The following is a 26,792-nucleotide window of genomic DNA, read 5'->3' as shown; positions in this document are numbered from 1 at the left end:
TCTAGAGCAGGAGTTCTGGACAGGGAATAATTTTCCCTCCTAGGGGACAATGACAAACAATGATCTGGCTCAAAATGTCAATAGTGTCAAGGTTGCAAACTTCTTCTGTAAAGGGCCAGATAGCATATCTTTCAGGCTTTACAAGGATACTCAACAGCTCTACTATAGCACCAAAGCAGTCATGGACGATTTGTAAACAAATGGGTAAGCCAGTGCTACAGGGGCAGAATTGAGCAGTTGCAGTAGAAACCATATGGCCCCACAAAAGCCCCAAGTATTTACTGTCTGGCCCTTTACAGAAAAAGTTTGCTGATCCCTGCTCTAAACTCTTAAGTTATATAGCACCAAACTATAGCTCAGAGAATATCTTTTGCTTTATAAACAATGTGAGTCCGGTGTTTCTGTGACCTACCTTTGATAAGTACTATATCACCTTGAATTCTTGTACTTCTGAACATTTGTTCCATTAAAAACACTCCAGCATCAAGTGCCAAAGCCACTTTCACAAATGACAACGTTTTATTTATGTAGGTCACTCTACAGTTAGTTCATTGGTCAGACAGGTGTTAGAGATGCCAAGAATGGCAGATTCGGATGCCAAGAACACAAGTGCTGCTTTATTTCACACCCACAGGCTGTACCAACGGGGCTTGGCCAACTGTCTCAAATATTTATTACTAACTACAAAACAGACCTGGCCGACTTCAGCATGACCAGTGAATTTTTTTTTTAAGAGAAAAATTCAAGAAAGTCAACACACAAAATATTCATGGCAAGAATCCAAATATAAAAAAATTGGGGAGATAACTGAATAGATTATGGAACATTCATATCACAGGGTACTCTACAGACACTGGAAGACAAAATAAAAACTACCACAGACCCATAACTTGCAAAATATTAGTATCTCAAATATGTAAGGAACTTATAACAATTTTAAAAAGGACCCAAAACCCAAGAGAAAATAATCAACAACGTATATAATAAGGGAATTTGCAAAACAGGAATCCCCAAAAGCCTATAAACATAAAATGTTCAGTTTCACTTAATGATCATGAAATGCAAATTAAAACAAGGAGAAACCACTTTATCTTTCACAGATTGGCAAAACCAAAACCCACTGACATTATCAGGTGTAACATTAGTCGTAAAGAAGTAAAAACTCTCATACATTGCTGGTGAGTGTAAACAGGAGAGCAATCTCGCATCTCAAGTAAAGATGTACTCACTCTTTAGATCCCGAAATTCCATTTGAAAATAAACACCCTTGAGAAACTGTTACACATTTAGATAAGGAAACATGAACAAGAATGTACACAGCAGTTAATTAGTTAGTATTAGCAAAAGAGAAAGAAAGAAAGTAAGCAAGCAAGAAAGAGAAAATGGCCTAAATGCCCATTAGTAGAAAAAAAACAAAACTAAATTGTGGTATATTTACACAATGGACTAAAGTGAGCATTCAAAATGAACAAAAGAATGCTAAGTGAAAATAGCAGGTTTCAGAATGATATGTACAGAATGATACAATTCATATAAGGAACAAAAACAGGTAAAAGTAGTAATTATGTGTATATATAAAAAGAATAAATAACTAATAAATCTTTGCAAATGGTAAACACCAAGTTCAATATAGTGACCACTTCTAGGGAGGGAGTCCAGGGGATGATACCGGGGAGACATACACAGGGGCCTCAACTATATTTTTAATATTTTATTTAAAAAACATTGAAGCTGGAGCACCTGGGTGGCTCAGTTGGTTGGGCGGCTGAGTTTGGCTCGGGTCATGATCTCACAGTTCATGGCTTCAAGCCCTACATTGGGCTCTGTGCTAACAGCTCAGATCCTGGAGCCTGCTTCAGATTCTATCTGTCTCTCTCTCTCTACCCCTTTGCTCCCTCCCTCTCTCTCTCTCTTGAAAATAAATAAACATTAAAAAAAATTTTTTTAAACACTGAAGCTAATATAGCCAGGGATTGATTGGGTCAGAAAACTGATATGTTGGTATTTGTAATATTTAATAATAATATTTTAATTTAAAAATACAGCATAATCTCAAAATCAATGCAAAATATAAGGATGTTAGCAGAGATACTGCTGAATGGTAAGATTATAGATAACTTCTACTTTCTATTTAAAATATGCATATTGTAGAAAATTTTGTAAACTTTAAAAACTGATCATTAATATTCAAAGGACTATTTCAAGGAGTAAGATGTACTTACTTATATTCCACACGTAGAAAAAAACCTTTTATTGTCATATTCAACAGTGACATAGAAAGCACAGGTACTTTCTAGGATATACTAAAGTAATATATATATTTCAGGAAAAAAATACCCTTGGGTCAACCTTAGAATTTAGGTTCAAGACAGAAGAAAGGGGCTCTGGCCCATGTAGGTAGGGAGTTAGGAACAGGCTTGTGCTAGCACCAGGTGGGCTCTCAATACTAAGGCCAGGGGACTCATGGACTCCTCTCACCCATTCCGGAAACTGGTCTCCAGCTGCTGTAATCATCAGCATGGCCTACCTTCAGAAAGGGAGGGCACCTGGGAAATAGGAAGAACACTCAAACCTGTGGTTTTTAACCTTTATTGAACAGTAACATACTTATACCAAACTGTCATCTCTTCCCCAGGGGGAAGTATATAACAAAATTTTGCCAATAGTTTCAGGGATATCTGGACTTTTCTGAAGCTTGGGTTAAGAAGAGACGGGTCTAGAATGGAATAACTCCTTAAAGGATGCAAATTAGATTTACCTTCAGGAAGGCCTCTAAAACAGATCTATTATCTTCCTTATCCAATCACCCCTTTTCAGATGACTCAGATTCCTGTAAGTAAGACTCATAGCACTTTTAAAGTCAGGTTTCCTGAGGTATAATTTACATGCAGTAAAATTTGCCCTAAAAAGTCTACAGGTCTATGAGTTATGAGTTTTGATCAGTGCATATTAACCTCACCGCAATCAAGATACAGAACAGGTCCATCAACCCCTTTTCATGCCTCTTTATAGTCAGTCTCCTCCAAGTCCCAGCCTAAGGGGAATTTTTTCGTTAATTACACAAAAAGTTTTAAAACTTGCTATTGAAGGAATGTACTGACTTTTTCATTCACACTAAATAGTAGTAGGTAGGGGCGCCTAAGTGGCTCAGTCAGTTAAGTGTCCGTCTGACTCTGGATTTTGGCTCAGGTCATGATCTCATGGTTTGTGGGATTGAACCCTTCATCGGGCTCCATGTTGACAGCACCTAGCCTGCTTGGGATTGTCACTCTCCCTCTCTCTCTGCCCCTCACCCGCTCATATTCTTGGTCAAAGTAAATGAATAAACTTTTTTAAAACGTGATGTATAAACCAATAACTTCCCTAGCCCACTAAATTAGGTGTTAGCCTAACAAGAATGAGCCTAAGATCCAGTGAACATAAAATTCCTTATATTCTATCTACTACTAGCCACTCTTCTTTAAGATTTAAGAAAGAGGGGGCTATTTTTTATGTCATTCCATCATTAACATTTAGCACTGTGCCTAGACAAAGCAGGTGCTCTGACATGATTACTGAACTGAATTAAGGTTATGGAGGAAATTCAGAATCTGAGTTGGCCCCAATTACCTATTCATTTATTTACCATTTTAAAAGCTTGGTCAACAGTGTGTTGGTCCATTCATTAGTTTTCTTCATTCCATTTAATCAACCATTTTCCCATCCTGCACTTTTTTTTTTTTAACCTACTCCAGATACTGTATTTCAAAAGAAAGAAGGCCTGATTTCCAACAGGATCTTCTGAGGAAGCTGTACATATAAAGTAGTGATAATTAAGATTTAAGATAAGAAATGCCATGCCATGAAGAGATCGTGTTCTGGATAGAAAACCCAGTGCCATCTGTGGGGTGAGAAATAAAAGATAGAGGAGATGACTTGAAACGAATCTAAAGAGACTGGGAAGAGGATTCCTAAAAAACAAGGTGGGGGACAGTACTGCTTATGGCACTGTTCTCGGATTCCAAGAAGGAGAGTGCACTGCAGAGGATGGACTGGGAGGAGGGGCCCGGGGAAAAGAAGGTCAAGGCCAAGGGTCCAACTGGGAGGGCCAGGGTTAACAGAAGGCAGTGTGGATGGAGAGGAGAAGGTGGGTTTGAAGGATTCTTGAGAATGACACACAGGACTTGGTTGGAAGTAAAAGACAAGGCTTCTACTTTCTTTTCTAAGTTTTTCAATTTCTAATATGCAGGACTACTAACAAAGATCTTTTATAATACATGAACACAGACTTTCCTCTTTCTGGCCTTTTTAGGTCAGAGGGAAGGGAATGGTTTGGTTTATTTATACTCTCTATAGAGGACTCGAGAACTCTTCAAGAAATGTGCACCTGTAACAATACTTCACACTGATGAGGAAATATAGGGGAAAGGAAAACTGTGGCCACAATGCTATCGTTAGGTGGCAGGCACTATTCTAAGCAAGCCCTTTCCATACAGTGTCATGAAAATCAGCAGAGAAGTCTGGGCCGGAAATACAGACTCCACAGCTGGAGTGGACAAGACCAGCTAGACAGACCTGAGAAAAGAAAAGAAAGAAGCCCGAGTAATAATATATAAAGTGATTGCTGAAGAAAACAGGCTAAAAAGGACACAGAGGAGGAGGAGAAAGGACAGAAGCGAGCCAAAAAAGAATGGTATCTCAGGGCTCAGGGTAGAATAAAGACTTAAGAAGGCAGAAGCCAACACTGTAACATGCTGCTGGGAGTTCAAGGCAAAAAATGAAGCAAATAAGGAACCTGATCATTAGGAATGCCACTCGGCCCTTTGCTAGGGTAATTTCACTGGACAGGTGAGTGGGGCAGAATTTCTATTTTAATAGGCTGAGGAGTGAACAGGAGGCTAGGAAGTGAAATGAGGGCTTTTCAAGAGTAAGAGCAACGGCAGAGTGAGACATGGTAACCCCAGAGGACAGTACGGTGCCAAAGGTAAGTCTATTAAGATGGGAGAGACAAGCACCTGCCAAGGACGAACACAATCTTTGTGCAGGAGTATTTGTGTCATAGATATAGCTCAGCTCGCAGGTCTGCTTCCCAGTACCCAGGAATTTTGTGTGCCAAGTGTTTCTTTTTTTCTTTTAAACACTATAAGCTTCATTATAAAGGAACGTAGTTCTTCCCTGGCTTCCTTGAGCTATTGCTATATTTTATTTACTTGTCAATGAGCAGTGAGCCACTTTTGACACAAGTGCAACAGATTTGTGAATCACATTCAATTTCCTTTTTTCAGGTTAAAAGACTAAGATTTATTCAGGGGAAACAAATTAAAGAGCTGGGTCAGTATACTACCCAGGATTAACTAAAAGGCATTGAGGAAGAGGGGGAAAAATGGTTTAAAGACAAGCCAGAAACAATGAATTACTCAGGTAATTGCTGTCCTCCAGTTCCAATTTTTAAACATTTCTTAAAATAGAAGTAAACCTGCCCATGGCTCTTGGATCCTCCCAAAACTTCTTATATCCCACACCCTCATAAAACACTGACTAAGCCAGTGGACCTACAAGACAACTTCTCATTTGTCTCCCAAAAGCCCTGATTTCCTATTTAGATTTCAGAGAGGACAGAAAGTTTTCAGTTTGTTTTATTTTCAGAAGGGGTAGCTCCCAAGACAAATACTCATTTCCTAGAAGTTTTGTCTTCCCCTCAAAAAATATCAAGAGATTGTAACCGCTGTGCTCAATGCTAGCTTATGGTATAGAACAGCCCAACTAAGACTCAACCCTGGCACACATCTGCTCAGTGGTAGACAGCAAGTCTGGGCTTTGAGGTCTAAGAGACGTGGTTTTGAATCTTGGTTTTTCCATTTACTAGCTCTGTGACTGTGGGCAGGTTCCATAATCTATCTGAGCCTTAGTCTTCTTGTATCTTTTAAGAAAATAATATTACTTATCTTACAAAGCAATGAAGATTAAATGCACCTAGGAGGATACTGGTATATAACATAACAAGCTTTCCAAAGTATGAATCCTCTTACCCCATTTAAACCTTTCATATTTTTGAAAGCCAACTCAAAGTCTATCTAAACTGGCTTCATGAAGTCTTTTCTAACCTCTCCATCCTACATCATTCACCTTCTCTGAACTCCAACACAATTTTGCACCCAAGGATATATTGTTTCTGAATATATACCCGCAGTTTACTATGTGTATGTTTGATGTCCTTGATCTTCAAGGCACAACCTGGGACATATCCCTTTCTCAATATACCCATGGCTCTCGGCACAATACTGAGCACATAATCGGTCAGATAGTCACTGAAGACTTAGAATCCTGTCATTTTAGAATCCAATATTTCCTACACATCTCCTAACTCTAGTGATTAACCAATTAAGAAACTGAGACTAAAGAAGTTAAATGGCTTGCTTGAGAAGGCATAAATCGGGGCACCTGAGTGGCTCAGTGGGTCAAGCAGCCAACTTCGCTCAAGTCATGATCTCACGGTTTGTGGGTTTGAGCCCCGCGTCGGGCTCTGTGCTGATGCTCAGGGCCTGGAGCCTGCTTCAGATTCTGTGTGTCCTTCTCTCTCTGTCCCTCCCCTGCTCAAGCTCTGTCTCTCTGTCTCTCAAAAATAAATAAACATTAAAAATTTAAAAAAAAAGAGAGAAGGCATAAATCATGTGCTCAGCTGGAGGGTAAACTAGGCCTCTTGCCTTGCAGCCCAGGAGCCTGCCGCTGTCTTGTGAAAAAGCACCACAGCAGTCCACAAAGGCCTTCATACACCAGAAAACATGTGCACACCCTGTATTAAAACACTTAACACAGGATGGGGTAATATGCTTCTCTGCAACCTTTCCTAACACAAATAGGGGCTTCGGCAGCGGTACACAAAGTAGATCAACTGATGCTCTGTTGCTGCCATCTTCTGGACACAGAAGATTACTACCTAGGGGCTTATTTTCACTGAGAAACTTTCTTTCAATAAACATTTACCCAACACCTACTAGGTATTAGGCTCTGTGGTATGGAAAAACAACAACAACAATGAAAAGCACCCTCGAGAAGCTCATAATGTAGTCATGAAGAGATACAATTTAATGAATTAGTTAAACCAGTTCTAAGAAAAGTGCTACCAAAGAACACTGAGGAGAGAATACTGATTTCAGCCTGGAGCTGGGGAAGCATGGTAGCCAGTGGTGGGGTCTACCCTGCAGGAATTCTTACAGAATGAGTAGAATTCTGTTCATCAGGGAAGAGGTCAGATGGCCATTCCAGAAAGTTGAGCACAGACAAAGAGTGGCGTAAAAGCAAAACACGTTGAGGAAACTGAGTTTTTCTGAGTACATAAAATGACGCAATTATCAAAGATACAAAAATCCAAGAAGAGTAGAGAGAGGGGGATAAGAAAAGCAGAACAGTATCGCTCTTGATAGGCCGCATTCAGAGTCTAATGAGCAGCCTCTCCACAGGGCTGGAAGGTCTATCCATCAGATTAGAATCTCCCACATTGCCTGGCTCAGCACGGTTTTGAATTCTGTCTAGAAACTGGTCCTTTGAGCATAAAAGATCAATTAGGAAACTTTTCATCTTATAGGAATGAGAAAACATTTACTTCCATGAAGAGTCAAACAGCTTTCACCCAGACCTCAAGACCTCAATGAGCTAGTCTCTGCGTTTTGTAATTTCCTGTTCAAAGGCCAGATCTAGGAGCAGTCTAACCCTTCACTTACCTAAACCAGCTTCTCCCTGTAATTGCCCTACATATCCAACACATTGTTTCTTTGTTTTATTTACTTAAAATATATTATATATATTTAAAAATTTACAAGATATAAAGAATACGACCACCATCCGTGTACTTTCATCCAACTTAAGAATACATTACCGGGGAGCCTGGCTGGCTCAGTTGGTTAAGCGTCCACCTTCAGCTCAGGTCATGATCTCACGGTTCGTGGGTTCGTGCTGTCAGGACAGAGCCCACTTTGGATCCTCTGTCTCCCTCTCTCTCTGCCCCTCCCCCTCTCGTGTTGTCTCTCTCTCTCTCTCAAAAATAAATAATAAACATTAAAAAAAACCCTACATTACTGATACTGGTTTCCTCTTAAAAAGAGAAGCATGTTTCTACTTTTTGAAATTCTTAACTGTCCTCTGCTACCCTACCCTCTTAGGTGGGATTCTTACGTCAGTGCACATGTTTAAATACTTTAGGACTATCGGGGCACCCGTGTAGCTCAGTCAGTTAAGCGTCTGACTCTTGATTTCACTGCAGTTCATGATCTTGTTGTGGTCCATGAGTTCAAGCCCTACATCGGGCTGTGTGATGACAGCTTAGAGCCTGGAGCCTGCTTCAGATTCTGTGTCTTCCTCCCTCTCTGCCCCTCTTCTGCTCTCTCTTTCTCAAAAATTAAACATTAAAAAAATAGTAAACAAAAAAAATCTTTAAAATAAGTAATTTTTTTAGGAACATTAAGAAACAACAGAGAAGCTCTAAACCAGTTATTCTGAACACCGTACACCTTATTCTTAAACATTCACCCTCTCGAGCTGCCCCCAACCACACCACCACCAAAACAATGTATGCAATCAAGTCAGCTTCCCGGAGGACCAACAGGAAGAGGTCTGAGGGTAGAAACACACATCTAGGATATCAAAACCATCGAGCAAAGACATTTTACCTGCTGTGTCTGCTAATCCATGCCCGGTACTTCCTGATGTCTCAACTCAGCACAGCGAGAGTTAGCTCTCGAAACAGAAGATGCTTGTAAACTATGGCAGAGGCTTGTTTCCATTTCCCAGAACACAAAGATCAACTTCCTGTACCTCGGATTTCCATAAAACTAGGAACAGTAAAAAACTCCACTGCCAGATCAAATCATTCTAGGAGAGAGCAGGTCAAGCTACCTCGGACACACCTTGCCGCACACCTGTGCAGCAGCTACCCAGAAGCCCAATTTTTAAACAAACAGGTGGCCACTCTTCTGGTTGTCCTTCCCTAGTAACCAAGTAAACACCAGAGCTCATTTTATGAGATTGTTACAAGTGACTGTCTTTCTAACATGAGAAAATCAACTGGCAGGAGAGAGAGGGGAGGGGGTTTGAGAGAGGGCATGAAAGTTTGGTCCCTCCCACATGTCACCAATACAGCTCTGAAAAAAGAACCACTTTATCAGAAGGAGATTAACTGTAAAAACATAGCTGATAAGGGCTCTGAGTAGCAGGTGTTAGGTGACTGCTCACTTTACTCTGAAGTGGTTGGGGAATTAGGACAGAACCACCAGAGCCTCAGCTGCATCAGGGAACGGATTCTGGTCCTTTCTTTGGAATGTGTGTGTCCCAAAGGGGAGGGGGAAACGTTTAAAGCCTCCACTCCTGAGCGGTTAAGTGGTGTGCTGAGGAATTACGTGACAAATGCCACTGTTTCTGGAAAATAAAGTGAGTTTGTGTCTCAGTAGCTGTGTTTAGCAACAGAAATACAGGAAAAAGATAAGACTTGGAAATTTAAGGCCCTTAAATCTTAATGTAGTAACACTCCACAGGCCTCATCCAGGTCTTTTTCCCCAGAACAATTCAGTGGAGCTAAATGGTCATAGTGTTATTTTTAAACAGCTTTATAGAGAAACAATTCACATACCCAGTTAAGCATACCATTCAGTGGTTTTTAGTATATTCAGTTATGCAATTATCACCATAATCAATTTTTAAAACATTCCCATCACGCCAAAAGAAACCACATATGTATTAGCAGTCACTTTCCACTTCATGCTTTTAAATATAGATCAACAGCATCATTCTCATTGGCTAAATAGTACCACTCGGCTTCAGACAGATCCAAAACATCATCAATTGCAAGATGCACAGCCACTGTACCACAAAAGAAAGAAAAAGCAGTGCCAATCAAACACACTTTTTATCACCTTGTCATCACTTGATTTAATAGTTACTGAAAGCAGTCTTTTAGACTTAATTACACATATTTTATACCAGCAATGCACATAACTCCATGGAAGTAACAGAACACCTATGACTAAATTCACACATGTGCAGGAACGACGACTAGCAGTAAGACATGATGATCTGAGAGATACTGAAATGTGAAAAATGTCCACCCTAGAATCAATAGTATCAAGTATTACACAGTATGGAGTGTCCTTAGTTACAAAACAACAGAAACTGACCTCACTAACTTAAGAAAGGAATCACACATGCTCAGTCTATATACGCTAAGATGCTAATAGAGTAATCATCTAAGCAACTCCCAAGCCCCCAGAATGACAAGATAGTAGAAAATACATCACTGCTATATACCTTTCATTTTCTTCCTGTTCCACAGTCATAGGTAGGAAGAGAGAGATCTGTCTCAATAGAGAAAAACTTAGTAAATTCAGCATTTTTGCAGTCTTTTAGATATAGAAAGAAAATATTTATTTTAGAACCAGAATTGAGAGAGTGGGGGAGCTGGGGAATCTCTAGAGTACCCTTTCCATGTGACAACTGCCTGTCTCTAGCTTGAGACAGTGAGATGAGTCAAATGACTTTAAAAAACGATGACTCTGTTTAATTACTTGGTTTAAATTTCTAACATTCCAAAGATGATGCCAAATTAATTTGCTGACAGCTTCACATTAGCAGGAATAACTACCTAGTAGCTTGTAAAGACCCTGAGGGATTCAAGGTCAATAAGTGTAGTATATATGACTCAGTCAATACTGACCACATCCTGACCAAGCAGAGTCGCATGTGGGCTGTTTGGGAAGAAGAAACTATTTTAGCTTCTTGTGGAGAAAAACTATTTTAGCCATTTGTATAAAGAAAAGAAAGGGCACCAATAAAAAAAGATATAAAATTCAGGGTTGGGTTGAGACGGAAAAAGCTAGAGGAGAAACAGAGCAAGAGGATCAAAGGCAGACACTATCAGACTCTAATATTAGCCAAGGGAACTGTTTACATTTTTGTTGCTAAGGAAAACTTGGAGCTTTGGAAAATGAACCTAACCACTGCACTATTGTGACAGCTGCCGCTTGGCTCTGATATCCCTACACAGTTATCTGCCAACTGCTTGCCACTTGCCATTTCTGTCCTGCTGTCTGCCAGCCAAGCCAACCCCTTTACAATCAGATGACCCTGTTGGGTCCTGTAATCTTCAGAGGCATTCCAAAGACTGGGTGGCAGTGATTACAGTGCCTTGAAGGTAGACTTGCTGGGCTACAGATGAAGATGGAAGGGCCCCCGAATCAACACCTTTATTCTTAGATCCAAAAGAAGAAATGGTTAGTGAGTTCAATGACAAGGGGGAAAAGAGGCTTGGGCGATGATCTCCACTGTGCCTCTGACTCTAGGGGTGACATAGGCAAGTCACTCCATGCTCTTAGGGTCTCAGTGCTTCCATTTGTAAAATAGGAGCTTAACGCCTATTCTCTGCATCATGTAAAGAAAATACATTTGAGCACACTTGAGCTTTTCAGGAAACAAAACAAAAGGAACTTTGTAAATTCAAAATCATGCCCTTCTTAAAAATAAAGTGCCGATGCATAGGAGCACATGTACCCCAATGTTCACAGCGGCACTTTCTACAATAGCCAAATCATGGAAAGAGCCTAAATGTCCATCACCTGATGAATGGATCAAGAAGATGTGGTATACACACACACACACACACACACACACACACACACACACAATGGAGTACTACGTGGCAACGAGAAAGAATGAAATATGGCCATTTGTAGCAAAGTGGATGGACCTCAAGGGTGTCATGCTAAGCGAGATAAGTCAGGTGGAGAAGGACAGATACCATGTTTGCACTCCTAGGTCTAACAGGAGAAACCTAACAGAGGACCATACGGAGGGGAAGGGGGAAAGAGAGTGGGGAGAAGTGGAGAAGGACACAAATCATGAAAGACTACTGAATACTGAAAACGAACCAAGGACTGAAGGGGGAGGGGGTGGGGGGGAAGGGGTTGGTGGTCATGGAGGGGGTCACTTGTGGGGAGAAGCACTGGGTGTTATATGAAAACTAATTTGATAATAAACTATTATAAATTTAAAAAAATAAAACAGAAAGCCTAAGGAAAAAAAATAATAAACTATTTCAGAAGTCCTGCTCTGAGCTTATGTAGCAAAAATCATAAATTATCTAAAATCCTGCAAACCTTGAATCTCTTGACTTGCATTTATTCTTTAGTGACTATGGCCATCTTCACAGGCTTATATTATAAGAGACTGTTGTCCCTGGAATTAATTTTTTATTCAAGCCCTCCTTTCCCTGCCCTCCTTTTAACGGTAATACTTTATCACTCTGAAACTTTGGAAAATACAGAGGAATAAATAAAAAGAAAAATTACCCATAATCCCTCCCCAGAAAAATCCAGTGTTAAGATTTCCATGTTTGGTATCATAATGTATTTTTTTGTATCTGGCTCTGTCCATTTATTAACGTAACTACTATTATATAACGTTAAACTGACAGAACACAGGGTGTAAAGCTGAGACTGATCACGAAATGCACGCACACACCCGTTTATCCCTTCTTAGGATCCAACATTCTCAGGAAAGAAAAGCCGGTTGGACAGGTTTAACAGCAAGACCCACTCCCCAGTCTCTGCGCTCTAATGACACTGCAACCGGAGATTCTTTCTGAGAGGTGACTTTTCCACTGGTTAGGTCTTGCAGTGTCCAGTTTTAAAGCCCCATTTATACCAGTGCTCACTAATTGTTTCAAATTGGACCTGTGAATGTGGCTTCGGCCTCTACCACGGTTGCCAGCAGGAGCCCGAATCCCTCTACAATGAGCTGATTACAGAGAAAGCTGCAGCTTCATGAGAAGAATTAGCACCCAGCATGCTCTTTCAGAAGGAAAATTTAGCTGTTTTCAAAATGTGATTTTTTTTTCTTTCAGCTTGTGTTTGTCTAGATGGAGAAATTCTAAATGGTTTTAATTCTGTAAAGGCTTAAATGATACGTTTTATTTGATCAAGTCATTCCCGAGCTGAAAACACTTCAGAAGTATTCCATAGCTCTGGAAACAGAAGTTCAACTTCACAAAACACACCACCACCAATCTACAGGGTTTGGTTCCTGCCTACCTCTCTATAGAATTCCACAATTTCCAAAGTATATGCAGTGGAATACCAATCTTGGGTTTCTGTGAAACAAACAAACAAACAAACTATTCGATGGACACAGAAATTCAGGAAATGCTACAAATTCTACTAAGCCCACGCTCCCTTCTCCACCCAACCCCCCTGAGAGTAATGATTCTGAGAAGGCTTTTGAGTAATCCTGTTTAATTTCATTTAACCCATTCTTTCACAAACTCATTTGGCCACAGGCTGCTTTTTTTTTTTTTTTTTTTTTTAATTCATCTAAATCTATTTCACACAGACACTTACAGAAATGCTACATTGGCCTTGCCTCTCCTAGCTTCGGGCATATTGAACTTCTTCCCTGAATTCCTCCTGTTCCCTCTAATATGCCATCTTCCTATTACCACCTAGTGTTCACTTCCAGCTGACTTCAGAATTCCACTGCAGTCCCCTCCTCTGGCACGCCTTCTGTCACTACTCAGTCGAATTTAGATTCCCCTCCTCTGTGCCCCATAGTATAGATCTATACATATCTTTACCAGAGCACTTAACAACGGACTTGTTTTGTTTGTATGTGATTTATTTGCCTTCCCACGATAGATAACTTTAATTAAGTGCAGGAAAGATATTTTTCTTTGACCTTGTATCTTTAATCACTGTGCCTGGCACATGTCAGGTTCTTCATGGTTGTTAGATGCTTTATATATATGGGTTCCCATTTAAATAGGACTCTATATACAGATATAACACATCTACAAAATCTTTTATTCTAGGAACCACTTCTGATTGAACTACCACTTTTATAGATGTGTCTATCTTTAGTGTAACTGGTCACTTCTAATTATTGTTACTAATCTAAACAAGAGCTTGAGGTTTCTGTTCTGCATTCAAAACTATTAAATACCTGCATGTAATACTTCTAAGAATATATCTGAGAAGCTGCATCTGTCACCTCTGTCAGTGATTCATTTCCTTCAGTGTTTAGAAGGTTCTCTGCGAGTTTGTCCTTGGTAGGCGACTGTTTTATAGGAATCCCTTGTACCCTGGTTTGTCAATGTGTTTCTTCACAGTGGCTTTAAATTGCTTGTGCCAATAGCTCCAGAGCTTCAAGAGTGCAGACCTAATTTGTATGTTAAATTCTTGGCTTGGGATTTCCATACTGTATGGGTAGTAAAAGTTACCCACAGAAGATTTTTCTGTTGCTGTTCAGACCCATCCTTGACACTTCTTTGGGTCATAGACAATGTACCCTTTTCATGAATTGGGCAGCCTTTTGAGAGCTCCAGCTTTTCCAGGTGGTAGCTCTTAGCCTAGTCAAGTCCAAAGCCGTGCTTCCTATACCCATACATGGCATTAAAATCTGAGCCTCCAAATTCTAAGGTTTACTACATAGGCCTTATACTAACCTTGAGCCACTTCATTTTTTTTTTTAAACCTAGTATTTCCCTTTCACTTTTCTGAACTCACCTGTATTTTCCTATGTTTGTAATGGGAAAGGCGTCCTTATAAATCCATCTACCATGTTACTAGAATCTTTTTCTTTAATAAATTTTGAGCCTATTCACTTTTCTCCATCTCTTTTACTACTATCTCAGTGCAAGCCACCGTTCTCTCTTACACGACTTTCTTCTGCAATGGTCTCTTTTCTGGTCATCCCACATCTATTCCTGTCCATCCTTCCCTTGTCCAATTCATATGGAATACTGTAACCAAAGTTTAAAAGCCAGAATTTAAAAAAAATGTAAGTCAGAGCATGCTATCTTTTTGCTTAAAATCTTCCACTGGGATATTACCTGGCAATTTTACTCCTAGATATATGCCCAAAAGAAATAAAAACCTATGTCCACACAAAAACTTGCACATGAAAGTTTATGGTAACATTATTCAAAATAGCCAAAAGGTAGAAAGAACTCAAATGTCTATCAACTTATGAATAGCAAATAAAATGCAGTATACCTGCACAATGAAAGAGTATTTAGCCATAAAAAAGAATAAAATGCTGATACATGCTTCAACATGGATGAACTTTGAAAACATTATTCTAAGAGAAAGAAGACAGTCACAGAGGACCACATATTGATTCCATTTACATGAAATGTCCAGAATAGGCAACTCTACAGAAACAGAAAGGAGATCAGTGGTTGCTAAGATCTAGGGAATGGGGAGATGGGGTGGGAGTAGGGGGGACAATAACTAAAGAGCATGAGATTTCTTCTTAAGGTGATAAAAACGTTCTAAAATTGACTGTGGTAATGGATGCACGAATCTGTGAATATACTAAAAATGACTGAATTGTATACCTTAAATTATATGGTATATACATTTTATCTTTATAAAGCTGTTCAGAAAAAAATTCTTCTAGTAGCTCATTCTGATTCTTAACATATAAATCCAGAACTTTTGTCCTTGGGTGTAAAACTCTGCATTATATAGCTCCTACTGATTCCTCAAGCCTCCCCTTACACTGCTCTTTTCTGTAACGCTCTACAATGAAGCCACAACATCTTCTTTCAGATTCTCCAAAGGATCAAGCACCTTCCTACCTCAGTGTCTGTCTTTTCAATAGCCGTATTTGCTGCCTGGAATGCTTACCCCTTCCCTTAGCTATTATTTGTCCTACAGAATTCAATGTGAGCATCATACTCTTAGGATAACCTTCTCTGATCCTGCAGGAAAAGGGAAGGCTTCTGTAGGTGGATCTTCTGTAAAACACCGTCAAACAACTCACACCACCTCTTCGTAGTACATATCCCAATTGCTTGTTTAATATTTGTTTTTCTTCACTAGCATCTCCGTTTCCCAAGGGCTAGGACTGTTCTTCTTGTTTATGGCTATATCATCTGGATTTATCATAGCACTTTGTATGACAAATGGTTAATAAACATTTTGAAAAGAAGGAATGCTAGTGACTGAGTCCAACAGCTCTTTATCTAAATATATCTTATTTATATATTTATTGTACCGTTACCCTACTTAATTCGTCTAATTAAATATTATCTAATAAATATCTAGTATCTAATTTATTATGTTGCGCCATCCTGAAAATGCACTTAGTACTCCACATTCACATAAATCATTGAAATTTTTATTTATTCTTATATTTATATTCTTTTATTCTTATATTTGCTGCTCCTTGAGGAATTATGTCCTAGTGATAATATATGGTACACAGTAGGTAATCAATAAATATTTGTGGCTTAAATAAAACTCTTAAAATTAAAATCTGTAGCAGCTGCTATCTTATTGTTCATAGGTTATAAAAATCCCAGAAGATAGTAACTGTCTCTCTAGGTTTTTCTAAATAATGATGCATGCAAGTAAATATTTAATAATGTGATTTTATTTAAAAAACCTGACTTACCCATCCTTTTAAGGATCATGATCTTAATGATGAATTTGACTCATTTTACTGTCTCAGCTCAGAAGGAATTTTTTAAAGGGAGTTTTTCTCAGCTAATGAAAATATTACTTTTGCATTTATTCCTAGATGAAACTAACAGTTATCTAACTTATATCTGAGGTATTAAACTGATAAGCATTAAATATTCAAGATTGATTTATTAAAATTTCCTTGGCTGGAAACCAACTAAAAGATGATGCTTTGCAATCTGTTAGTCCAGAAAATGGACTTCCTCCAATTTTTATATATAGAAATGAAAAAAGAAGAAAGAAGAGAAACACTATTTTTCAATTCACTTAACATCTCGTTTCTACTTCTTCTCAAAATGTGTTTTAGAACTGTCTTTATAATAAACAAATATCTAAACAGTTTAATTCAAGAAGTGCCTGGGTGGCTCAGTTGGTTAAATGTCTGACTTCTGCTCAGGTCATAATCTCACAGTTCGTGAGGTCAAGCCCCACAACAGGCTCTCTGCTGTCAGCACAGAGACAGCTTTAGATCCTCTGTCTTCTTCTCTGCCCCTCCCTAATTCCTACTCTCTCTCTTTCTCAAGAATAATAGATTTGGGGTGCCTGAGTGGCTCATTCGGTTAAGTGTCCAATTTTGGCTCAGATCATGACCTCATGGTTCGTGCTCCACATTGGACTCTGTGCTGACCGCTGAGTTCAGGGCCTAGAGCCCGCTTTGGGTTCTGTGTCGCTCTCTCACTGCCCTTCCCCGACTCACACTCCGACTCTCTCTGTCTCTCAACAATAAATAAACATTAAAAAATTTTCTTAAAAATAAGAAATTAAAAACATTAAAGTAAATGTAAATTGTACCTTGTGTAGATGGTAAAATATCTTGACTTATTACACATATATACCCTCAATAATACAAAATCTTCTTTTGGATATTCAAAATACAATGAAACCAAACTGAAGTCTAAATTTCAAAATACAATGAAACCAAACTGAATTCACTTGTTTTTCTAGTCTTAAAAAGGGATTAAGCATGGCTTGAGTTTTTAAGTAGATCTAAAACAGCTTAATGGAAGGCACTCTATTTTTTATACTTTTTTAAGTGGAGATAATGTCCCATTCTTCTTGGTTACCTCTTCCAAGGCCTCTTGATACTGACAACTGAAAAGTTCTTCTTAGATTCTACCTTAAATCTCTCTTATGCTAATTCATGACTGCTCTGTTATAATTTTTCTCTAAAGAAAATATAGAGTAACCAGTCACTAACCTTCTACCATGTCGTCATATACGATGCACTTCCTTTTCTGCTTTTCTTAAATCCATTAAAACTTTATATCCTAGCTCTATTTCTCTGAGCCTTTTATCATGCCACTGCTTTTCTTTGCTGCCAGAGAAGTCTTTAGGGGCTCCTCAGAACAAAAGATCCTTCTCTGTGCTTCATGTTCTCCATCACAAAATGGGGGAAAAATGCCTGACCATGATTTCTCTTATAAGAAAATAAGAAAAAAGATATGCCTCTATTCATAACAGAGTAGGTGTCTATGTTAAATGATCAGAAATAATTAAGATCTCTGCCAAAACCCTCCCACGGCAAAATACAAAACCCAAACTGTAATATAATGATCTACTTTCATAAATGTATTTGGGATCAGGGGAAAGACTTCACACCCACTCCTTTATCTCCTACCTCAAAGCAGAACCCCACAAATGAAATCAGCACATAACATACCTCCTCTTCTCCCTGGCTTCCACGGAGGAGTCTGTTCCAGGAGTGGAGAGCAGAGTGGCAGTTGTAACCCCATTGGCAGTGTTAGGTGGAGGGCGATTAGTGATCACACAGAGCGGGGTGCTAGAAGAGACATTGTCTGCTGTTTTCTCTGCTGTTGAGTCAGCCTGCGATTTGTAAGGAGTCCTGAAACAAAACAAAACAAAACAAAACAAAACAAAAAAACCCAAAAACACAAGCAGAAAGAGAATGGTCAGGCATGCTACATCACAAAGCACTAGCACACAGACAAAGGATTGGAGGTAAGTTTAACTAGAGAATCGTCTTGCTCAGATTGTTTGTTGGTTGACTGGTTTGTTTTTTTTTAATCTGAGCTCTTAAATCTTAGAACAGCATGATTATACGTTTAAGTCTGATATCCTCTCTGCACAAAGAGTTCTGTTTTGTGAACATTTTTTTTTTTTTTTTGCCTGAGATTAAAAATTTTTTTAAAAATCAGCTAGGGCACCGGGTAAGATAGTAACATATGCAAGATTGCTTTAAATGATTCCTGGGTACCATCTGGTCTCCACACACGCATACGGAAGCAGGGCCTCTCCACACACATGAAAAGAACACTAAAGTCACTTACGATATTAGTCTCCACCTGCCCCTTAATTCTTGGCAGTGAGTCTTTGTGGTAGTCCTCAGCCTAGATTAGATGACCATCGTCTTGGATTCCAGAGATGTGATAAATACAACCTCAGTATGTTCAGTTCTCTTGCACCTAGCTCAGTAACTGCTCTCCTCCCATTTTACAAAATGCCTAATTGTCTGTATTCTTAAGTGCATACAGGAGCAACGGAAGCAAAAACTATTAAGATTCTATATGTAACCTTAACTACAGACTTGCCAACAGCAAGCTGTATAATTAAACTCATTTACATGAAAACAAGATCTTTGTTTCTTAACAAAGAGTTTCGAGCAACCATAGACTCTCCACCCAAAAAGCTATCATTTGTGATGTCACAGCTTGTTGCTGGGGTAACAGAGATCCAAAATTGATATTCACAGAGATGGGAAAAGCAATGAAAATAATGAACACTAAAAATCTGTTTTTCTCACCTATTCATGATTACCAGAAATGCTTATAAGTTGCTATAAACTCATCTTCAAATAATCACATCTTTAGAATAAGCTTGAAAGCAATAATCAGATTGTAAAAGACTCTAACTATGACACCTAATGCAAATATAAAATAGAACAGTTTTGAAGTGGTTATCTAAAAATTAAAAAACACAAGCCACTTCTCCAGAAGCAACTGCTGACCCAGAAAAAAGGTGAAATTAAATTCCTCAGACCTATAAGATGTATTAGTCTACAGGACATGCTAATAAAATTAGCCATAAACAAAGCTGTAAAAAATTACACTTATCAAAACCTTATCTGAAATTTTTTTTAGGTTAATATCATGCTTTGTTCTCTCTGCAATTTTTCCTGCTGTGGAAATGGCAAGGATTTTATTTTGATAAATTACAGAATAGGACTTGTACTATTATTTTGAAATGTGGAGTAATTTTATAAGTAGATTGTTAGGAACAGAGCAGGAAAAGCTCCAGAGCAGGAGTCAGGGGCTCTGGGACCATGTAGGGCTACATTTCAGCCAAATTAACTATCTAGTCTCTTCATCTGTAAGATGGGGATAACGGTACCTTAACGTGTAGGGGTCTTGTGATAATTAAATAAAAGAATGTATGTAGAACACTTAGTATACAGCCCTGAATAATATATAAGCTCCGTGGAAACAAAATAGTGAAACAGACAGGAGCTCTGACATGGACAAATCTAGGTTCAAATCCTGCCTCAGTTTCTTACTAGATGTGTGACCTTGGGCAGATGATTAAGTTTTGGGTCTCATGTTCCACATGTATAAAATGAGAATGGTACTTCATATACTGAAGCCTCTTTATAAACAATACATGTGTGCCTGAGATAGCTAGTTGCCTAACCCATATTCATTTTCCTTACTAACAGAACCCACATATTATTGAGAGAAGCAACGTTGCTAGTTAACAATCCATATTTTCCAAAGTCTCTCTGGCTGCTAGAGGTAGTCAGAGAGACATAAGCATAACCTCAGTTTAAAGGCATTCCCTCTTTGTGCACTTTCCACTTTCTTCCTTCTTCCTGCCTCAAACGAATGCAGTCATGACAGCTAGAACTTCAGCATCTATTTTGTGCCATGAGGCAATCCATGAAAATGGAAGGCATAATCGAAGGACTGTGAAGCAGAGACAGGATTCGGGATCCTTTAATGACTTTGAAGTTGTGGTGCCAGCTCTGCCTATTTCTGGACTTTCTTAAGTGAGAGAAAAAAATAAACCTTTATCATATTTAAGCCTCAGTTATTTGGATATACCGTTATATGTGAGTAAATTGAATGCTCATGTAATTTTTGTACAGTTTCTAAGCCAATGCTTGGTACATGATAGCTACACAACAAATGATAGCTGTTACTGTTTTTTCCTAGTCCCAGTTCTTAATAATCCAGAAACCTCTCTGTTTCTGTTTCTTCATCTATGAGTATAATACTTAGTATGCCTGTGCAGATGAACTATTATGAGGGCCTAATAAATTTCCACATAGTTGTACAACATTGTTATTAATAATCATACATGAGCCTACCCTTCCTGGCTAAACAAATGATCACCACTTATTTTAGGAAAAGAACTCTAATAAAGAGACAAAAATCCGTCAAACACCACCATCAGTGGTGTTCTTGTAGCAACACTATCACCATTTATGTTCTTCATTTTCTATCAATTCTAGAAATGAGACCCCCAAAAGAGGTCCCTTTGCTACACCCCAAAGTGAAAAGGTCTCTGACCACACATAAAGATTTGAAAGCCACAGTCAGAACCACAGCTAGAAAACTACAGTTTCTTGATGAAGTCCCGCCCACACTACTTCCATGCTGCCCTTAGACAGAGTAGACACCACTGCCCTGGGAACAAAGTTTAGACAAACACAAATCTCTTCCTTCCCTCAGTGTTTCCAGCAAAATGCTCTCATTGGCTGGAAATTTTCAGAAAACTATAGGAAGCTTTTGGAACAAGAGTTAGCTTTCCTTCTGATTTGGGGTTTGTATGCCATTCTCCAAAAAACAAGTAAATAGAAGAGATACCTACTCATGATTATAGGAAAATTAACGTCAATGAAGTCAATATGTGCTTTACCATAACAGATGACCCTTACATTGTAACCACAAGAAAGCAGTCATTTTAAGTTGATGCCAAGTAAAAGATGTGTAACCTATGATTCAATGAGCAACTGTTGACATAAGTCAAAACAAAGCATCTTTGTTAAATTATAGACATTTTCACAGGAATTCAAACTTGCTTGCACAGTGACAAAGTCTCTTTGGTTCAAATCTTATGTGTGTATCCAGAGGCATTAGTTTTGATGACTGTAACTCAAATGGCTCCAAGAAGCCTTACCTGCCATGGTGTACGGATGCAGTAGTGTTTGCACTGATTGGTGCAGGGCAAGAAGAGGCAGGCTGCCACTTGCTGCCCTGAGAGGTAGATGAACCAATGGTAATGGGTGAGGTAGCAGGAGATGAATTGCGATTGGCTGAAATGTAGGGACTTGTGGGGTCACTACTTCTACCAAAGGAAGCACTGCAAAACAGTACACAGTCACTTTCTTCAGGACGTGCTGCTCACCCACCATTTCCCAGCACCACCTTCCGCCCCCAAGATTGTGCATTAAAAGGAATGTAGACCAAAGAGAGGGAATGGCAACTGGGAAGTGGAGTGATCAACTCCAGCTAAAGCTGGGTCACTGGCAGCAAGCAGGCATCTGTCAATCATCGAAAAGAGTGAAGGAACGGAGAGGAGATAATATGCAATAAGAGAAAGCAGAAGAGTAGTATATTGGAATAGAATACAGGCTAAGAAAAAGAAATATTAGGAAATAGAACAACTGTATTAGAAAGAGTAATTCCCAACAAACTCCAAAGCAAAAAAATCATGCAATCCCAAATGTCTACCTGATACAGAAATAGTGCTGCAGAAGCTAAAGTAAGACCAAGAATTTGGAGGGTTTTGGAGTAGAATTTTAAAATTAAAGAGTGGAAAAAATGTAAAAAGCTCTGTCGGGGGAAAAATGTCTCTGAGAACCATGGGTAGTTAGCCTCAAACAAACCCATCTTGGGGATGATTCCAAGGTTGAAGTCTAGAAAGTAGTAATGCACGGACAATACAAGACGCCTTTTCTTTGTTTCAAATGAAGATACGTAGGAATGACCTCAACCCAAAATTTTTGGGTTAAAACTCTAATAAAAAACCTTCTTGACTATTATGGTAATGACACACTAGAGGGAGTGACAAAACAAGCTATAAAGTCTTCTTTGGTAATGATGCATTTTACAGGGACATAAAGAAATTTCTGCCTAAGGACAAGAGATGAACTAGAAAATGGAAAGTATGCTGAGGTCCAGCACAGCCCAAGGCTGCCAAATATCTTCTTGTGCTTTCTTTTTAAAATAGTGATAGCATATGATTCTTCCTTTTTGAAATGATCATAAAATGAAATTTTATACAATCAAAAAATGCTTATGGGGCACCTGGGTGGCTCACTGGGTTAAGTGTCCGACTCTTGATTTTGGCTCAGGTTATGATCTCATCATGATCTCATGGTTCATGGGACTGAGCCCTACGTGGGGCTCCATGCTGACAGTGCAGAGCCTGCTTGGGGTTCTCTCTCTCCCTTTCTCTGCCCCTCTCCCACTCACAGACATGTATTCTCTTTCTCTCTCTCTCGAAATAAATAATTTTTTTTAAATGCTTAAAGGGTGAAAGAAGTTTGGAAATCCAAAGCATGAAGCAAGCTGTAGATCTTTTTTCAAAAAGCACTCACATAATTAAGCATGCTTTCCACCCTAAACAGAAGCAGTCCCTTTCTCTTCTGTTTACCATAATTATGCCAAACTTACATCTAACCAGATGCTACTCACTCAATCCATTTGTTAATGATTTGGATCATGAAAAAGAACAACCCTACCATACCACAGTGTAACTGGGTGCTTGGAAATTAAAAGGCAGCTTTCTCTTTCCTAGGTCTAGAACACTGTTTTCATAGAAAAGTTTTCTTGGTCTTGGATGCAACCATGAAAAGTAATAATGTATCTAGATGGATTAAGGCCATAGCCTTGAAGACAAATAGGTGACAGTTTTATTGAACAAAAAAAACACTGTTTGTATATAGAATAAAGCTTCAGTGAGATCATTGAACTATACTTGTATACTTTCAAAGTTGAGCCTTTTCTTACAGAATATGTCTGCAGAACTGAAGACCGTTAAAAGGCAACAGTGGCTGTTTGTTTTATAGCTTACTAGTTCCCATGTTCTTATATTAACTAGTTGATAAGATTCTTCTGATCAAGTGGAAATAAGTTTTGAACCCAAATATATAGTTTACAACAAAAGGCTGTTTCCAGGGCAGCCAACCAATCAGCTATAAAACCTAATGATGAGGCCCATGGCATGAAGAGGGACTGAGTAAATGAAAGTGAAGAAAGAATTCAAAGTAAGCACTGAGAATCAGATTCTTCCATATCAGCAGCAAAGTTCAAATTAAGATACTAATTAAGTGTATCTTATAGCTTAATGGCTCTTGCAAAGGTGCTTTGCTTGTTGGCTGGTATGTGGCAAAGAAATAATTGCAGAAAAGACAATATAGATGAGAAAAGGGGAAGGAAACCCAAGTACCTTCTCTGCACCAAACTTGCGAGTTTCTCATCTTGATGGATCTGAGGGCCATTAAAGTCATAAAAAAAAAAAAAACTCAAGTCCCTAAATTAACAGACTTCAATATGAAACTTCTTTAATGCAATACAAAACTGTTCCCATTCCCCACCCTCCTCAACACCCTAGAGGGTCCCTCCCTCCCTCCCCACGAAAATATAACTTGAGATGAGAACTACTCCAGTTTTAGAAAAAGGAAAACTGGACAAAGTTACTGATTTAAATTCAGTCCTACTCAGAGATTACTAGGAGTCACTTCCATTTGAAGATTTTAATAGGACTGAGAGGAGAGAGCACAAATTCAGATATGTCTGTGGTGAGAATCTGGAATTAGTTTTCTTTAATTCAGTTAGGGAAATAAATTATTATGTTAATTTAAAATTAGTCAAGACGTTACTCCCAAGAAATCTAAAAGTAATTCATTTTTTGATTCATTTTTGTGATGCTAATTGGATATAAAACAGCATGCAATTATTACCCATATACCCATGGCTAGAGTGAATTAAAATCATCTCCCACCCCTGGGAGCCTGGTACCTTTTCAAGTAGGTTGATACATAGGTAGAAGGAGGAACTGTCTGAGGAGTTTCCCTTCCTTTTGCTTCATCCCTCCACAGCTGCCGAGTATAGGAGCCACTCCTCACTAGATTGACAGCTGATTCTCTGCAGAGGCACAGAAGAAAAACAAAACAAAACACTGATTTCTACCACCAGTTTTGTTCATGATACAATGCAAACTGGGAGAAAAGAGCCTGAGAGGGAAACTGTAACATGGCTGAAGAAATAGATGCATTTTCAAGTGATACTCTGTTCTATATACCTGTTTTCTGTATGGATAGAGGGTGAGTAGGGTATTACTGTCTGCTTTCTTTTATCAACTTCAAAGCCAACTAATTTCAGTAGGTACCAAATCCTTATGTCAAAGATCTCCCAACTCTTTTGTAATGAGAAGTCACTTTTGTGTCTCCTTTAAAGGATTTTACGAAGCAATACATTGCTCATAAGTAAGCAAAGAAGAGGATGGTGGGGGAAATGAAGTCTGTCACAGAGAAGGAGGAAACTACCACAGAAAAGGAAACAGGAGAAATTGCTGGAAGCCTATTTAATGTTAAAATAAGCCCTCCAGTAAAGGACTTCAGTAGGATTTCTAATCCATAATTGTCCCCTCAGGTCTGTGGCTACAAAGCTGTGGGCCTCCATCACAGAGCTCTCCAGAATAGTTCTTCTCAAACTTGAATGGGCATGAGAAGCGTCCAGAGAGTTTTGTTAAACTGCAGACTCTAACTCAGCAGGTCTGAGGTGGGGCCTGAGAGTCTTCATTCCTAACATGCTTCCAGAGGACAGCGGTCAGCTGGCTGGGAGGACCACTCCTCGAAACGCAAGGTTCTGGATGCGCCTCTGCTCTGAGACACAGCAGTACTTCAAAAGCCTCACATTCATTTTAACTGATGAGGAAGACTTGAACTTTTATCTACTTACAAATTAGAAGTGGATCATTAATTAAATAATAATATTTTTGGTGTTTACCATAGAATGGATGGTGTACTAGTCACCAGGGGTCCTTTGGAAATTGGACAGACATAACCCTACCTCTCCAGAGCCTGCTGGTGTACTAAAATGAATTCACCCACGGAAGGATCAGGGAAGACTTCCTAAAGACAGTAGTATCTAAGCTGAAGTGAGAGCCTGAAGGGCAAAGAACTGGCAAAGCAAGGGACTAAGGATTGGGAGGTGCTCTGAGCAGAAGGAATAAACAATTCATAATAGGCTAAGGGCACCTGTGGAAAGACAGCAGCAGAGTGATGGCCAAGACCTCACTATGCCTAGCAAAATTAAAGAGGACCATCTTTTGGCCTGTATTAGGATTACCTGTTCTCCTTTTCTTCAATGTCACTTGTGCTGCTGAGCCTCCGGGGTGCTAGTGAACTAAAATAGCTCTTGTTTTCTCTCTCCTGTAAAATCAAAACAAGCAAAGCACAGAGAAGGGACAATACAACACTGATTCAGTGTAACATCTTGGGTAAAAAGCAGAGCTTATTTATACATATGTAATCTTATTTCTGTATCTAATACCAATTCCGGTTTGAGTGGTTATTACAAAAGGTTAGCTTTCAAAGGCTAATTCCTACTTTTCCTCCACTAAAAACCAATATGTAGAGAAATAATTCTCATGGGAAAAGTCAGGATGATCAAATAAGGAAAACGGCAGCACAAATTACACACAGCAGCAGCCCTGCCAAGAGAGACAGAGCCTTTGAAAAGCCAGACAGAAAGCTCCCCTCTGAAGTTCTGAAATAAGTCTTATTTCTTCCCCAGTCTATCTTCTCTTGGAAACTCGGCTTCACATACAACAAATACGCTGCAGAGTGAATCCAGCCAACATGCCTCACCCCCCTGGAGGAGTCTCCAGAAACACAACATCGAGCAAAGGGACCAGGATTACCAGAAGACCTGACCCCAGAGAAGAGCATCAAGTGAGCCCCAGAAAATCTGGAGCCAGAAGCTAAGAGATAATAATGTATTGATCTTGGATGATTATGTAGATGAGCTGTTTGTGAAGTTAGCCTGATAATATATCTAGTAATCAAAAAAACAAGACATTTAAACATTTTTCTTTAAGTGCTAATTTGCCTGAGCTCCATTAGGACTGAAAGCCCCGCTAGAGTACTTTGCTTCTACACACTGAAAGAATATATTACTGGTATTGGCTTAAGGGAGCATTTTATGCCATATCCAAATTTTTGTGTTTCTAATTTGTTCCCCTAGGTAAGGAGGGTAAGGAAGAATGAACATAAAATATGCCAAAAGGTAGAGGGCTTTTTTTTCTTCTTTTGGCTGAGTAATAATAGAAAACAAATTGTTTATTGAT

The 26,792-nt window shown here is 39.0% G+C and overlaps 1 protein-coding gene across 8 annotated transcripts in view; it reads right to left on the bottom strand.

Moving 5' to 3' along the window:
- PPP1R12B (protein phosphatase 1 regulatory subunit 12B) overlaps nt 1–26,792 on the bottom strand; it is a 207,698-nt gene that overhangs the window by 99,733 nt on the left and 81,173 nt on the right. For 4 of the 8 annotated variants that reach the window (XM_029935473.1, XM_029935475.1, XM_029935474.1 and 1 more), the window contains exons 11-13: nt 25,793–25,875; nt 24,461–24,586; nt 18,142–18,324 (exon numbers count right to left, since the gene is read on the bottom strand). In XM_029935473.1, the coding sequence (XP_029791333.1) occupies nt 18,142–18,324; nt 24,461–24,586; nt 25,793–25,875 (392 nt within the window). Of the gene's footprint in view, nt 1–18,141; nt 18,325–21,614; nt 21,798–23,888; nt 23,930–24,460; nt 24,587–25,792; nt 25,876–26,792 lie in introns of those variants that run through there. The other 4 variants (XM_029935479.1, XM_029935481.1, XM_029935476.1 and 1 more) reach the window with 3 other exon arrangements.

The sequence above is a fragment of the Suricata suricatta genome, chromosome 3 (genome assembly GCF_006229205.1).
Source record: "Suricata suricatta isolate VVHF042 chromosome 3, meerkat_22Aug2017_6uvM2_HiC, whole genome shotgun sequence".
In the NCBI taxonomy this organism is placed as follows: domain Eukaryota; kingdom Metazoa; phylum Chordata; class Mammalia; order Carnivora; family Herpestidae; genus Suricata; species Suricata suricatta.
The sequence above is the reverse complement of the archived record's forward strand: the minus strand, read 5'-3'. Positions and strand labels throughout refer to the sequence as shown.